Consider the following 16,014-nt stretch of genomic DNA (forward strand, 5'->3'; position numbering starts at 1 on the left):
TAATGGAAATAAAAGCAAAAATAAACAAATGGGACCTAGTTAAACTTAAAAGCTTTTGTACAATGAAGGAAACTGTAAGCAAGGTGAAGACAGCCTTCAGAATGGGAGAAAATAATAGCAAATGAAGCAACTGATGAAGAATTAATCTCAAAAATATACAAGCAGCTCCTGCAGTTCAATTCCAGAAAAATAAACGACCCAATCAAAAAATGGGTCAAAGAACTAAACAGACATTTCTCCAAAGAAGAAAATGCAAATGAAATCCACAAGGAGGTACCATCTCATGCTGGTCATAATGGCTACTATCAAAAAGTCTACAAACAATAAATGCTGGAGAGGGTGCAGAGAAAGGGAATCAACCCTCTTACACTGTTGGTGGGAATGCAAACTAGTACAGCCACTATGGAGAACAGTGTGGAGATTCCTTAAAATACTGGAAATAGAACTGCCATATGACCCAGCAATCCCACTGCTGGGCATACACACCAAGGAAACCAGAATTGAAAGAGACATGTGTACCCCAATGTTCATCGCAGCACTGTTTATAATAGCCAGGACATGGAAGCAACCTAGATGTCCATCAGCAGATGAGTGGATAAGAAAACAGTGGTACATATACACAATGGAGTATTACTCAGCTATTTAAAAGAGTGCATTTGAATCAGTTCTAATGAGGTGGATGAAACTGGAGCCTATTATACAGAGTGAAGTAAGTCAGAAAGAAAAACAGCAATACAGTATATTAACGCATATCTGTGGATTTTAGAAAGATGGTAATGATGATCCTGTATGTGAGACAACAAAAGAGACACAGATGTAAAGAACAGTCCTTTGGACTCTGTGGGAGAAGGCGAGGGTGGGATGATTTGAGAGAATAGCACTGAATCATGTATATTATCATATGTGAAACAGATCACCAGTCCAGGTTTGATGCATGAGACAGGGTGCTCAGGGCTGGTGCACTGGGATGACCCTGAGGGATGGGATGGGGAGGGAGGGGGGAGGGGGGTTCAGGATGGGGAGCAGATGTACACCCATGGTTGATTCATGTCAATGTATGGCAAAACCACTACAATATTGTAATTAGCCTCCAGTTAAAATAAATAAATAAATTTAATTTTAAAAATAAAATAAAATGTAATATTCAAGTCTTCAAGAAAAATAATAAACTGAATTAGGCATTTATTATTTTTTCATGACTCATAAAATGACCAGATTAACTACAGTCAGAATAAAGGAGCGATACTTTCTCTGTACCTTTGAGTCTCATGTGAGTGCACTGTGGCCCAGACATGTATTGTCTCCTCTCCTCCTCCCCTCACTCCTAACAAAACTGAGTACATTCCATATAGGAAGCTCTTCTGTGATATCCCTGAGAGACACCTTTCAGACCAAACCTGACTATCTCCAGAAGCATGAAGGTTGCTGCCTGGTGGGCCAGGGTTTGAAAATTTTCGGGTGTTATAGACACTTCTGAAACCTTTTGGAAAGGTGTAGATTCTGTCACTGAAAAAATACACACTCACACTAAAGCCTGCCCTTTGACACCATGGAGCAGATGGATCTTCATCAAGGTTGCCATCTTGATAAGGCCATTCTACTATTAGAAGCAAAACCAAATTCACTCTTCCACCACCTGAGAGTCTGCACAGACCTGAGTCTGATCAGGGTGAAAGCTAAGGCTTAGGCTGGCATTTTTTAGGAGCTCACAAGCTGTCAGAGATGAGTCACCAACCCCCAAGACCCGCCCAATCTCTGAGATTTTGTTCTAACAAAATCTCTGCAGGGGCAGGAAGTTTTGTCTGTCCACTGCTCTACTTGCAGAACCTTCAGCACTTGCTGAATGAATGAATACACGTCCCACGACCCTCAGATGTTTATCATATAAACTGTTGCCCAAGTTTTGTGTGTATGTTATTGATTGTAAAGAACTGTCCTCAGGACTTCATGTTAAACTTGATAGAACATTGACCTTTCCACTTGTTTTCAAGACAGCACTGCAACCTGCTTCTATCTTTTGGATGCATCTCCTGTCACATTTTTTTCTGCCTTCTATTGTGTGCCATTCTGCATATTTGATGAGTGACAACACTCTGCTAAGTAGGACTGCAGCTGTGTCTGGGGTGGGGACAGAGGGTTGAAAGGGGCAGGACACAGAGGGAATCACAAGCAATTAGAAGAGATTCCATGGAAACTTTCTGAGGTTCATTGTTAAGAGAAGTAGGGTGAGTCCATATCAGGTGTCATTTCAGTGAAAGCTAATCTGCAGGGGTGGGGGGGTGGGGAGTGAGATTGGAATACCTTTTACCTGGCATGAAGCAGGAGGGCTGGGAAAGGATTCACCCCAGCTGGCACAATGGGAAAGTGAATTAATAGACTTAACAGAGTGTGTTTTTCCAGTAGTCATGTACAATGTGAGAGTTGGAACATAAAGAAGGCTGAGTGCCAAAGAATTGATGCTTGGGAATTGTGGTGCTGGAGAAGACTCTTGAGAGTCCCTTGGACTGCAAGGAGATCAAACCAGTCAACCCCAAAGGAAATCAACCCTGAATACTCTTTGGAAGGACTGTTGCTGTAGCTGAAGCTCCAACACTTTGGCCACTGGATGTGAAGAGCTGACTCATGGGAAAGACCTTGATGCTGGGACAGACTGAAGGCAACAGAAGGGGGTGGCAGAGGATGAGATGGTTGGATGGCATCACTGACTCAATGGACATGAGTTTGTGCAAACTCCGTGAGATGGTGAAGGACAGAGGAGACTGGTGTGCTGCAGTTCATGGGGTCACAAAGAGTCAGGCATGACTTAGTGACTGAACAACAACAAACAGTTGTGTACTAGAGTCATGTGCCAAAGTAACAGAACTAATAGGATGTGTGTGTGTCTTTGTATGTGTGTCTGTATGTGTTTGTGTGCGTCTGTGTGTATGAGAGAGAGAGAGAGAGAGAGATTACAAGGAATTGGCTCACATAACTGTGGAGACTGGCAAATCCAGAATCTATAGGGTAAGCTGGCAGTCTGAAGACCAAGGGAAGAGTTGCAGTTTGGGTCCAATGGAAGTTTGCTGGCAGAATTCCCTCTTCCTTGAGGGAGTCAGTCTCTTTCTTAGGGCCTTCAACTGAATGGATGAGACCATCCCATATTATGGATATCCCATATCCCAATCTGCTTTCCTGAAAATCTACTGTTTAACCCCATCCCGCCCCCAAATACCTTCACAACAACATTTAGAGTAGTGTTTCTCCAATATCTCTGTACCATGTCCTAGCCAAGTTGACACAAAATTAACCATTGTCACAGCACCACTTAGGAAAACCTAATACAAAGCATCTGGGTTTGTCCAACAGCTGTGTTAGAGCAATATTCTAACCCTGCTGGGCATTCACATACTTTCAAGTCCCCTTTGTAAGGGTATGGCAACCCACTCCAGTATTCTTGTCTGGAGAATCCCATGGACAGAGGAGCCTGAGGGGATCCAGTCCATGGAATTGCAAAGAGTCAGACAGGACTGAGCGGCTAACACACTTAACACTTGTAATGTCATATGCCGTGCCTCCTTATCATTACTGACTCGACCTGGAATCCTTCTCCAACCTTGCTTCCCTTACTGCTGGAAAAAGTCTCCTCCTCTTTCAGAGTTTAGATCGGGTGTCAACTCTGGGATGCACACCGCATCCCCTCCCGAAGCATGAACTCCTTCTTGTGTCCTTTCTCCATATGCTGTGATAACACTGATCTCATTGCTCTGCGATTGTTTGTACACCAAACGTCAGGTTAGCCAAGTGGTTAAACATGTACCTTTTGGCTTCAGACTTCCCTCCATTTAATTCCTGACCTTGGCAAGTGATCCAACATCCTTATGCCTTAGTTTCTCCATCTATGAAATGGGACTTAAGTAGTACTATACCAACAAACTTGTGCTGAGGACCTAATGACTTACAGTACGTAAAGCCTTTAGAACTGAAGGCAGTAGCCACTCCAAAGAAGAGTGAAAAGTGAAAGCGAAAGTCTCTCAGTCGTGTCCGACTCTTTGTAGCCAGTCCATGGAATTCTCCAGGCCAGAATACTGGAGTGGGTAGACTTACCCTTCTCCAGGGGATCTTCCCAACCCAGGGATCAAAACCAGGTCTCCCGCATTGCAGGTGGTTTCTTTATCAGCTGAGCCACCAGGGAAGCCCCCAAAGAAAGGTGGTTATTTTCATTCTTACTGTTATTGTTGCTCTCTGATTCCTGTGTCCTGTGGAAAGACTAGGTGTCTCTGGTGGTCAGGCATATTACCATCTTCCTCTTAGCATCTTTCCTAGTATTGAGTGAAATATACCAAGAGTTTCTAGACATTTCTTGGAATGTATACTGTCTTATATGTACAGGGTGCCAGCCAGTATACAAAGGCTGGCAACACTATCATCCAAGTAACATCACATTGTTGACAAAGGTCCACATAGTCAAAGGTAAGGTTTTTCCAGTAGTCATGTACAGATGTGTTGGATCATAAAGAAGGCTGAATACCAAAGAATTCATGCTTTTGAACAGTGGTGTTGAAGACTCTTGAGAATCCCTTGAACAACAAGGAGATCAAACCAGTCAATCCTAAGGGAAATCAACCCTGAATATTCATTGGAAGGACTGATGCTGAAGTTGAATTTCCAATACTTTGTCCACCTGATGTGAAGAGCCAACTCATTGGAAAAGATGCTGATGCTGGGAAAGATTGAAGGCGGGAGGAGAAGTGGGCAACAGAGGATGAAATGGGTGGATGCATCACCAACTCAATGGACATGAGTTTAAGCAAACTCCAGGAGACAGTGAAGGACAGGGAAGCCTGGCATGCTGAAGTCCATGGGGTTTATAGGGTCAGACATGGCTTAGTGACTGAACAAAAACAAAAAACTCATTACAACATTGCAAGGTCATTAATATTCCCATTTAATAGATATTAAGTGAATCGTCCAGCATCTCAGACAGGTGGCAAGTGGCAGTCTCTAACTCCAAGATCAGTGAGAAAGAAGTACAGAGATGCTATAAATTCAGAATGTTTTCTTTTCTGGTGCACGTACTACCCTCCCTCCTCCCACTTCCTTATTCTTTCTGCCAGTAACACAGACATTCTGGACTGCGAAACCTGGAAAAAGAAAAGGGAGGTTTCCATTCACACCAAAAACTGGTTTTAGGTGCAGGTTATTAATACAAGATGTCCTCGGCTGTGACTGTGGCCTCTTCGATCTTGGCCTTGACCTCCGGCAGGGGGATCTGACTGATGGCCACCACAACCAGGTTAGTGGCATGGGCTGAGGCGCTGGCCACGCAGATCCAGAAGGACTCCTCGTACTGCTCCTCCACCACCACGAAGCGAAACAGCTTCTCCTGGAAGTTGGCGATTCGTTCTGTCAGGTCATGAAATTTTACTGAGGTCATGAAGCTGGCAATGGCCAAGGCCACGACTCCGCCTGAAACCCAGAAAGTGCACCCTCATACAGAGCCCTTTTTTCTGCAGTTCGATTCCTAGAGGTGAGGTGGCTTTTCTGGGGCACAAGCAACAAACTTTTGAGGTTTAAGTTGCTTGGCTGTATCCGACTCTTTGCAATGGATCCCATGGACTGTAGCCTTCCTGGCTCCTCTGTTCATGGGATTTTTCCAGGCAGGAATGCTGGAGCGGATTGCCATTTCTTCCTCCAGGAGATCTTCCCAACCTGGGGATTAAACCCAGGTCTCCTGCATTGGCAGGTGGGTTCTTTACCACTGAGCCACCAGGGAAGCCCCTTAAAACATTCGGAGGGTGACACAAATTTTGATTTCCTTTTAAAAGTGGCAGATAGTTCACTGTGTGAGGGGCAAGAGGTGTGGGAATCAGCTTCCTATCAGATCAACTTTGAATCTCAAGCCCTCTAATTTTTTCTTTACCCACGTTGGATAAGCTCAATCTCTAACTAATTCAGCCTGTGTATGCAGACCCTGAGGCTATAAGGAAAGACGCAAGAGCATCTTATGGGGTGGACTGGAGGATCAACAGAAAGCTAGACAGTTCTCTCCTCTTTAATATCCTCCTTCCAAGCTTAGTGATAAGAAGAGATAAGAGAAGCAGGAAAGGAGAGGAGAAGGGGCAGACTTCATGTCTTTCCCTCCCTGTTGCTTCGGGCTTGGACCTTCCAGATTCTCTCTGGTTCTTTTTCTCTCCCCATGTCTCTCTCTTTTGCTCAACTTTTCTCCTATCCTGATTTTAATTAATATTTTAAAAACACATTTATTATTCTCTTTCTTTAGATTATTATTCTTTCCTTGAAAAAAACTTGGACATCCAAGATAATCATAAAGATGAAAAGACAAATTTGCTTTTTCCCCTAAAAGTCAAATGAAAACACTTGGAACATTTTAGTATATTTCTTTACATTTCTCTCTTTTTAACAGAATTAGTATTATGGTACTCCTACTGTTTTACACTTGATTTTTTTCTCTCTAACTTGAATATTTTTTTCCATGTTGCTAAATATTCTGTTATAGCACCACTTTAAATTGGTCTATGATGCTTCATTCCAGTGACACACTTAATTAAGTTTAATTAAGGGTAACTTAATTTCTGGTTTTCTAGATTGCTTCCAATTTTTGATATTATAAAGTGCTGCAGGAAACACCTTTTAATGTATATTTTTGTGCTCTTTTCCAGTTATTTCCTTAGCATAAATTACTGTTTGGGGTTGTTTAATCAAAGGCTATTCATGTTTTTATGCCTTTTAAGAGTCAAGTTTTGTCAAATTGCCTTCTTAAAAATATTCTGAGCTTGAGAGTACTGCCTCAAGAAGGAAGGAAATTGACCTAGATAGGCATTTATTTAAAGAGTGAGATTGAACACTTTCTACATGCCAGTCACTGTGAGCATTTAGGCAGAGATATGCAAGTCTAGATGGGAGTGAGCCATGTCTATAAGAAATTCTACATGATGGTCATAGTCTGCAAATATAGGCAAGTATGTAATAACTGATCTACTGACATTAGGTTCTAATGCATGATAAAGCAACACTGTTGTCATTGTTCAGTCCCTAAGTCATGTCCAGCTCTTTGCAACCCCACGGAGGGCAGCACACTAGGCTCCTCTGTCCTTCACTATCTCCTGAAGTTTGCTCAAATTCAGGTCCATTGAGTCAGTGATGCTATCTAAACATCTCATCCTCTGTCGTCTCCTCCTTTTGCCTTCAATTTTGCCTTCTTTTTTTTTTAAAACCAACATCACTTGTTTTTATACTTGCTGGTCATCAGGACACCTTCACCATTTGACCTGGATTCTCTGAAATCATTTTTGGGATTTTGTTACTTTCATTACAGGTGATTTTTTTCAGTGCTGAACTAAAGGTGAATTAATTTCTATATACCATATACTCTCCTAAATTAACACACCTGCACACACTTATGCACATCTTTTGACTTGGCTTTTGTCTTGGAAAATAGGTCATGGAGGTCATAGATGACACCATGGATTAATGAAAAGACAAAAGGCCTAGACTCAGTTATACCTGGGTTGGAATCTTGCCTCTATTGCTCATGACTATGTGACTTTCAGTGCATCTTTTAACGTCTCTGAGCTTCAGGTTCTTCATCTGTAACTATGAGTCTAATAATACAACAGAGTCCCTTGGATTGCAAGGATATCAAACTAGTCAATTCTAAGGGATATCAGCCCTGAATATTCATTGGAAGGAGTAACGCTGAAGCTCCAATACTTTGTCCACCTGATGTGCAGAAGTGACTCATTGGAAAAGACCCTAATGCTGGGAAAGATTGAAGGCAGGAGGAGAAGGAAGTGGCAGAGGATGAGATGGTTAGATAGCACTATGGACTCAATGGGCATGAATTTGAGCAAACTTCAGAAGATAGCGAAGGACAGGGGAGCCTGGTGGGCTGCATTCCATGGAGTCCCAAAGAGTCAGACATGACTTAGCTATTGAACAACAACAACAAACATAGGGAGGTTGTGAGGGTTACAGAAAATAAGGACTGTGGGCTCCCCAGGTTCCTTCTCCTCTGTTCTTTGTGAGTTTCCTCCAGCTTCATGGCAGCAGCTCCCCTACCACTGGTCCCAGGGTCCCCATCTCTCCACCCCCGTCTTTCTGTCTTCCCTTGTCTCTCATCCCAACCTCTTTGCTGCTCCAAGTCCTCAGCCACTCATACACGCTAAGACCTGACTCTTCCTGATGACAGCTATCCTTCCACTTTTAGTAAGAAGGACATTGGTGCCCATCTAGAAGGTAACAGGCCCAGGGAAGTGAAGCTTGACGTGGGGTATTTTCACACCTTCACACCTTCTGCCCACCTGCTTGGAACCCAGCCTCCTGGTGATGTGGGCAGGAATCTCTCTCCCCATGGGACCTCCCTTACCTGCAAGAACATTCCATAGGCAGATGCCCCCAGGGCCGTTGACTGCCCGGTATGGAACTTGGATCATGTTGAGAATGGCAAAGCCCATGCTGACCAGAGCCAGCGCCAAGGCCAAGAAGAGGAGCAGCAGAAGTGTGACGTGGAGGCCTGCGTTGAGCTCCTTCACCAGGTGTGGGAAGACTGCAGAGACAAGACACAGCCAACACGTCAGCCTCAGAGCTCAGCTCAAGGGTACACGGCCCAGGCTGTTTACTGTGAAGGCGTTAGTACAGCAGAGTGAGGGCAAGGCAGCAAGCGCTGGGCTTCCAAAAAGCAAGAGACTTCCCAGATAAATTTACCCCTTATCAGTTGCCCAGCAACCTTCGCTTCCTTAGGGTGGATGCAAAATCAGAAGATACCCCAGCTAGGTGTTTAAGCTGCATCGGCCTTGCGGCTCTGGGATCTGGTGTGAGTTGATCCACACAAGCCCCAGAGGGTGTCTGTTTAGCAAAGGAGCCTGGCACGAGAAGCAGTCTAAGAAGGCCGATCACAAAGCTTTCATCAGGGTCAGAGTGTTGTTTGTCCAAATCTTTTGCAACCCCATGAACTGTAGCCTACCAGGCTCCTCTGTGCATGGGATTCTCCAGGCAAGAAGACTGGAGTGGTTAGCCATTTCCTTCTCCAGGGGATCTTCCTGACCCAGGGATCGAACTTGGGTGTCCTTTATTGCACATGGATTCTTTACTGTCTGAGGAACCAGGGAAGCCCCATAGTCCTATATACCATATGGTATATAGAGTTGAGAGTCACTGGCTTCAGTTATTATATATGAATGATTTAAAACAATTAAAGTGGGGACTTCCCTGGTGGTCCAGTAGGTTAAGACTTGGCCTTCCAGTTCAGAGGGGTGCAGGTTTAATGCCTGGCTGGGAGAGCTAAGATCCCACATGCCTCATGGACAGAAAAACAAAGCATAAAACAGAAGCAATGATGTAACAAATTCAATAAAGACTTAAAAAAATAAAATGATGAAAGCTAAAAAAATAAATAAAAACACCTGGGCAAACCGCTTCCTCTGCAACTACTCCGAGGTTTCTACTGAACACTTCCTGGTCTAACCTGGGTCCATCCTGTGCACTTCCGCATCCCTGCTTCACTACTTGGCACCAAACGGACCCGCCCATCTCCCACCCCAACTGAGATCCAGGACTCAAAGCTTTCCTGGCTCCACTCTCTGCCTGACCCCGTCCCCCTGCTCCTTTGCTGGCTCACCTGCCCATTTTTATTCAGAGAAGGCTGGTGTCTGCCAAGTCTGAGAACAAGAATTTTGTTCCCTTTAAAGTGTCCTTTCTGCTCAGAAGTTTCCAGACACAGCGCAGTTACATCTTTAGTTCTGATCGAATTTTCCTTTTAGTTCTGTATTTCCATGTGTATCTATCTTCATGTGGTTATCTCCTCGGCCTGAGAAACTTTACCCTGGAAAATGAACTCCTTCCCATGGGACTTTTCCCTGTAGGACTTCTCGTTTTCATTTCTATTCCTTATATCTCAGTGTCCTTTAGATTTTTATTTTTTATTGCAGACTCTCAGCACTTTTTTTTTTTTAAATTCCAAACATGGGAGCTTGTGCCTGATTACCTAATTGTTTCCTTATCCCCTTACTTGCTCATGCAATCCTTAGGACATATGACCAGCATAATAATCCTCACCAAACACTTAAATTAGAAAATCATCACCTATGTGATTGGCAAAGACCAAAGGTTCGCTAATACATGGTGTTGACGAAGGTATAGGGAAGGAGATGCTGTCAAACCTGGTAGTGATATTAATTTATAAACTTTCTTTGAGAGGAATTTGGCAGCATGTCTCACTGCAATTTCACTTCTAGGAAAAGACTCCCACATGTGCTCAAAGCTGTATATATATGTGTGTGTGTGTGTGTGTGTGTGTGTGTGTGTATCAGATATTCCTTAAAGTAGCAAAAAGTTGGAGAGAAACAAAAATATGAATTGGTGCTGTGCTGATTCCTGTCCAAGTCTTTTCAACCCCATGGCCTGTAGCCCCCCAGGCTCCTCTGTCCATGAAATTTCCCATGCAAGAATACTGGAATGGGTTGCCATTTCCTCCTCTAGGGGAATCTTCCCAACACAGGGATAGAACCCATGTCTCCTGCATCTCCAGCATTGGCAGGCAGATTCTTTACCATTGAACTACCTGGGAAGCCCATGAATCAGTAGGAGACTGATTTAATTAATTAAAGCACAGTCCACACAATATAGCTTTTGAAAAGAATTAATCATATCCATGTAATGGTATGAAGCCATCTCCAGATTTGATCTAATAAAAAATTGAGAAATAACCAGTGACTGTGATGGGCAAGGGCATTTTGGGGCATATGAAGTGATATGGGGGCTTCCCAGGTGGCACCAGTGGTAAAGAACCTGCCTGCCAATGCAGGAGACGTAAGAGATGCAGGTTTCATCCCTGGGTGGGGAAGATCCTCTGGAGGAGGGCATGGCAACCCACTCCAGTATTCTTGCCTGGAGAATCCCATGGACAGGAGAGCCTGGCGGGCTGCAGTCCATGGGGTCACAAAGAGTCAGACATGACTGAAGGGATTTAGCACACACACACAGCATAGCAAGAAAATCAGATAACTTGGATAAGCAAAGATGTAAAAATTTAGTTCTTGCAGAGCTGAAATTCTAGAAGCTTTATTTTGAATTTTCCTTTTTAAAAAAGAAATTATTTATTGGCTGCGTCAGATCTTCATTTCAGCACGTGGGAGCTTCCATCTTTATTTGCTCTCTATATTGGGAGTGTTGAGTCTTAGCTCCTGAACCACCAGGCAAGTCCTGAATTTGAATAAGTATTTTTATTGTGTACATATAAAAGCTACCTTGCTTGAATCCCAGAAGTGATTAATCAACCTATCAGCATCTCAAATTAGATAATTACCTTATTATTACATAATTTGTAATATCTTAGAGAAGTCCAGAGGTCCTTTTTACCCCTAGCAAGGCAAAAAATAATTTTAAAAAAGAAATAATCGATACACTAGATTTCATTAAAATGGAAAAAATTCTGCCCTATGAAAGACAGTGTCAAAAAAAAACAACAACATGGTCACTGAACAAGAAAAAATATTTGCAAAAGACACATCTGAGAGAGAACTGTTATCTAAAATAGACAGTAATAATAAAAGTGTGAGATCTGAAGTCAGTTACAGGTCTGGCTGTGGATGGAATGTTTGGGGGTGAGAGATGACGAGGGCCCCAGCAAATTGAAAATGATCAAGCACATACTACATTTCAGGCACTATATCAGCTGCTTTTACAGAAATTATTTTCTTTACTGGTTTCTCTGATCCTCAGTTTCCTCATCAGTTAGATGGGCATCAGTAGGATCTCCTTTCCAGCGCAGAAATGGATGAAGGAAATGAACAAAGAAGGAAGCTTGTGACACCCATGTGTCGCTGCTCAGGGATCACTTACTGCCTTTCTCTTTCCCGGATGGAAAGCTTCTAATGGCAGACACTCCTCTGTTTAGTTCATCTCTGTTTTCCTCAAATATCAGGCCCACAAATACTCTACAACATGGGTGAATATGTGAACGTGGCTAAACAAGCATCTGTCTCTTTCTTTCCACTCAAATGGCTAGGTTGTTTTGCTTTTATTTCAGAAAGTCTGGGTATAAGCAAGGATCTTAATCATGATTTTGCTGCATATGTGAGTGCTTATATATGTGCTCAGTCGCTCAGTTGTTTCAACTCTTTGCAACCTCATGGCCTGTAGCCCACCAGGCTCCTCTGTCCACGGGATTTCCCAAGGAAGAATACTACAGTGGGTTGCCATTTCCTTCTCCAGGGGATCTTCCCTATCTAGGGATTGAACCTGAGGTCTCTTGAGTCTCCTGCATCAGCAGGCAGATTCTTTACTGCTGAACTACCTGGGAAGTCATCCTGTATATATAGCTCTTTGCTTTTCTCCCGGGTTGATTTGGAAATTGACCTTCCTGGGCGACTCTAGGGGAGACCCCTCTGAAGGTGGGAATGGAGGCTGTTTGTCTTACGAGACCTAACCAAACCTTCCTACTCCAGTTTACAAAGCACTTTCACACCCACCCCCCAATTCTCCTGATCTGCACACAGGCCCTAGGAGCAGGATTTTTTTTTAAATTTCTATGGATAGTAGTAGGTAAATCCTGATTCCGTATTGGGGGGTGGTGGGCTCTGATGCACCCCCTAGGTACCTCACACAGGTAGGTGATGTTGGCTCTAGCAGCTGTACATCTAAAGGTAGAAATATACTCTGCTTTCTCTTCAAATCATATAAATGTTTCACCTTTTACTAAAGGTAGCGAGACTCACTTCTGATGAGAATATCCAATACAGAATAAAAATTTTGCAAATTATCTACAACTGTTTAAAACATTGTGCATCTCCCACTTAATTTTTTTTTTTTTTGTATAAGTGGTTTTGAAATAATCTTAATGCTACCAATAATTTTTTTTCCCCCCTGAACCATTTGAGGGTACATTGCTCCTTCAACCCTGAGTACTTCAGGGGCAGTTTCCTCAAAAAGGGCATTCTCTTTGACAACCAGGATACAACTATGCAAATCATTAGGGCAACACTGGCGTGTGACTGCTGTTTAATCCTGATGCCCGGTTCAAGTTCCGTCAGTTATCCTAGTGACGTCATTTACAGTGAATGGACCCAGCTCAGAACCAAGTACTGCACACAGTTGTCATCATTTCCTTTTAGCCTGTCCTATTTCTTTGTTATATTTTTTAATTTATTCATGTTAAATGTGTTTTCAGCTTTCTATGTAATTTTTTATTACATTTTCTGGGAGTATAGTTGCTTTACAATGTGGTGGTTAGTTTCTACTGTACAGCACAATCAGATTTGCTGATATATTTTATCCCCTCATATTCTTAAAAGACCTAGCTATTTTTTCAGTATCCCTTGTCCAATTTAATTTCTGGGTAAATATAAATATTCCCCAAGATTTTTCTTATTGCTATACCTAACAATTTTTAGTATATATATCCTTCATGTATATAAGTGAAGCCAATTTGTATTATTTGTCAGTGGTTCCAGTTTTCTCTCTTTATATGTTTAAGAAGATACTCTGGCTAAAGATAGAAAGTGAAGTCGCTCACTTGTGTCCGACTCTTTGCGATCCCATGGACCGTAGCCTACCAGACTCTTCCATCCATGGAATTTTCCAGGCAAGAGTACTGGAGTGGGTTGCCATTTCCTTCACTACAATCCTGACATATAGAAATCAAATAATGAATAAAATTCCTTATTCCCTTGTTTTTCCATTATGTGGGTTACTTATGAATTTGTAGGCTACTGTTCTTACCGGTAATCTGTTTCATTCTGAAGACATGCAGAATATTGGCCTTTTGGGGTTGGCTTTTCCTTCCCAGAGGACCCTCCGTACACTGGGCTTGGATTTCTGCTCTGTTTACACTCAGAGCAGCTCTGACGTGACCTGGATGTCCGCCTGCCCAGGTCGGTACCTGCTCACGTTCGCAGATAGCAGCTGTGCCCGAGCTCTCCCTGCCAGGAAACAACGGGTTTGGGCTTTGAACCCAGGTAGTCTGATTCCAGTGCTCGGATGTAGAGCTCTTTGGCTTTTTCTCAGACTCTGAAACTTTTATATTAATATAAACAGAAGTGTAAGTTTCATTTCAGCAGCTGGTCTACACTTGCAGGCCAGACTGGCTGAGTGCACCCCAGTTGCATGGCCTGCATCTGAAGTCTGACACTGTTTCCTGGCTGGTTGACCTCATGCAAGTTAGGTAATGAACTCTCCGAGTGTCCGTGTAACCCTCTGCAAAATGGGAATGTTAACAATGCCTTCTTTATAAATTTGTTACAAGGCTTAACAGAGATAAGCCATGGAAAGCATTCTGTAGAATGTCTGACACAAGTAACCACTCAAAATATTAACAGTGATTATTCACAGAGGTAACTACAAAGATCTACAAATCTCTGCAGAAAGGGAAAAAAAAAGATCTTTTCTTGATGTTGAACAAGAGTAAGTCCTTGGCTTACTGTGGATTTTGTCATCACGCCTTAGACTGAAGCGGCTCTTCAATTCTGCATTTAGACACAAGCCTACTCCAGTATTCTTGCCTGGAAAACCCCATGGGCAGAGGAGCCTGGTGGGTGGGCCACAGTCCATGGGGTCGCAAAGAGTTCGACGGGGTGACTGAGCCCGCGTGCACGCACCCCATACAAATATTTACAAATAAGTGTTCTAAAGCAGCTTCTGCGGCCGCAGTATACTCACTCGTGAACTGAGACTGGCGGCCCCCGAGCCCGCACTGCCGCACCTTACAACCGCGGAAGAGTCCGTAGTAAATGTCTCCGATGAATTTGACCAGCTCTGGATCCGTGGCGTTGACGAGGTCCACTCCCGTCTGACAGAGGATTTTCCCACTCAGCCAGTGGGGCAGTGCCAGGGCAACGATGATCAGGATGAAGGAGGAGAAGCTGAGCAGAGAAGCCAGCCCGTACCACGCCTTTTTGAACCATCCAGGCATGCTGCTGGGTGCAGGTCATGCTCCAGGGGTCCCAGCAACACCGGGGGTCCTCAGCATCTTCCGGACACTGGGTGATCCACTGCTTCAGGGTTGGCTCTCCCAGACACTGGCTCAAGAGTTCAGGTGCGTGTCCTGGTCCTCCCTCAGCACCTGCCCCCACAGCCCATGTTTACTACAACCACATGGGAAGTCTCTACGGAGACGTCTTCACCTGACTGCAGTGTGGAGGAGTGTGTTACCGAAGGAAGTAACCCTATATCTTCCACTAGACTAAGGTTTCAGAAGAGAGTTTAACTGTTCTTCATTTCGAGTATTTGAATAACCCTACTGCGGCTCTCTTAATGACGAAGGAGCTATTAGCAGGCAAAATCAGGTAGATCTGAGTCTAAAGAGACAACAAGCAGTCTCACAAAATGCAAACGGTAGAAGGAAAACAAAGATGGAAAGACTAGCCTTTGAATGTTGCCAACAACGCGCGGTATCAGATGTTGATCTCTTTGATACGTGCCTGGGCATTGCTTTCTCTGAAATGTCACTGCTGTCAGAACCCCTAGAAGTGTTATTAACACCATGGAATGACCTCTGTTCTCAACGCTTTTAATTGAAATGCATAAGCAAGGTTTTATGATTCTTGAATTTAACACTGGGTGGATCCGCTGTGGGTAAAATTGCAGCTTTGAGATGGCTGGGGCAGCCTGGACCCAACACTTACACACACACACACACCCTCTTTATCCTTCACAGGTCATGTCATCTGAATGGGAAAGTGTTTTTCTAATGTTTTAGCAAATAATCTCCCATTACCCTGCTGGGGTCTTTGTCTCTTCTGATAGTGAAGATCCCCTGGAGAAGGAAATGGCAACCCACTCCAGTATTCTTCCCTGGAGCATCCTTTGGACAGAGGAGCCTGGAGGGCTACAGTCCATGGAGTCGCAAGGAGTGGGACAAGACTGAAAGACTGAGCACACAGTAGTGAAGATACGTCACTTCCTTTTCACTTACAGGCACAAGGAATGCAATATTCCCTAATTTCTATCTTATATGGTGCGTTTAAAATTTTCATTTTTAGACAATTGCCGAATGTCAACTTCATGTCATGTGAGGCTGGC

At 43.5% G+C, this 16,014-nt stretch overlaps 1 protein-coding gene across 1 annotated transcript; it reads right to left on the reverse strand.

The window, feature by feature from the left end:
- Positions 1–4,972: 4,972 nt before the first annotated feature.
- CLRN2 (clarin 2) lies at positions 4,973–15,079 on the reverse strand. The gene is made up of 3 exons (XM_006060721.4): positions 14,653–15,079; positions 8,366–8,545; positions 4,973–5,445 (listed from the first exon to the last, which is right to left on the reverse strand). The coding sequence occupies exons 1-3, from the start codon at positions 14,903–14,905 to the stop codon at positions 5,180–5,182; spliced, it is 699 nt and encodes a 232-aa protein (XP_006060783.3). The 5' UTR covers positions 14,906–15,079; the 3' UTR covers positions 4,973–5,179.
- Positions 15,080–16,014: the final 935 nt, after the last annotated feature.

The sequence above is a fragment of the Bubalus bubalis genome, chromosome 7, assembly GCF_019923935.1.
Source record: "Bubalus bubalis isolate 160015118507 breed Murrah chromosome 7, NDDB_SH_1, whole genome shotgun sequence".
Classification (NCBI taxonomy): Eukaryota; Metazoa; Chordata; class Mammalia; order Artiodactyla; family Bovidae; genus Bubalus; species Bubalus bubalis.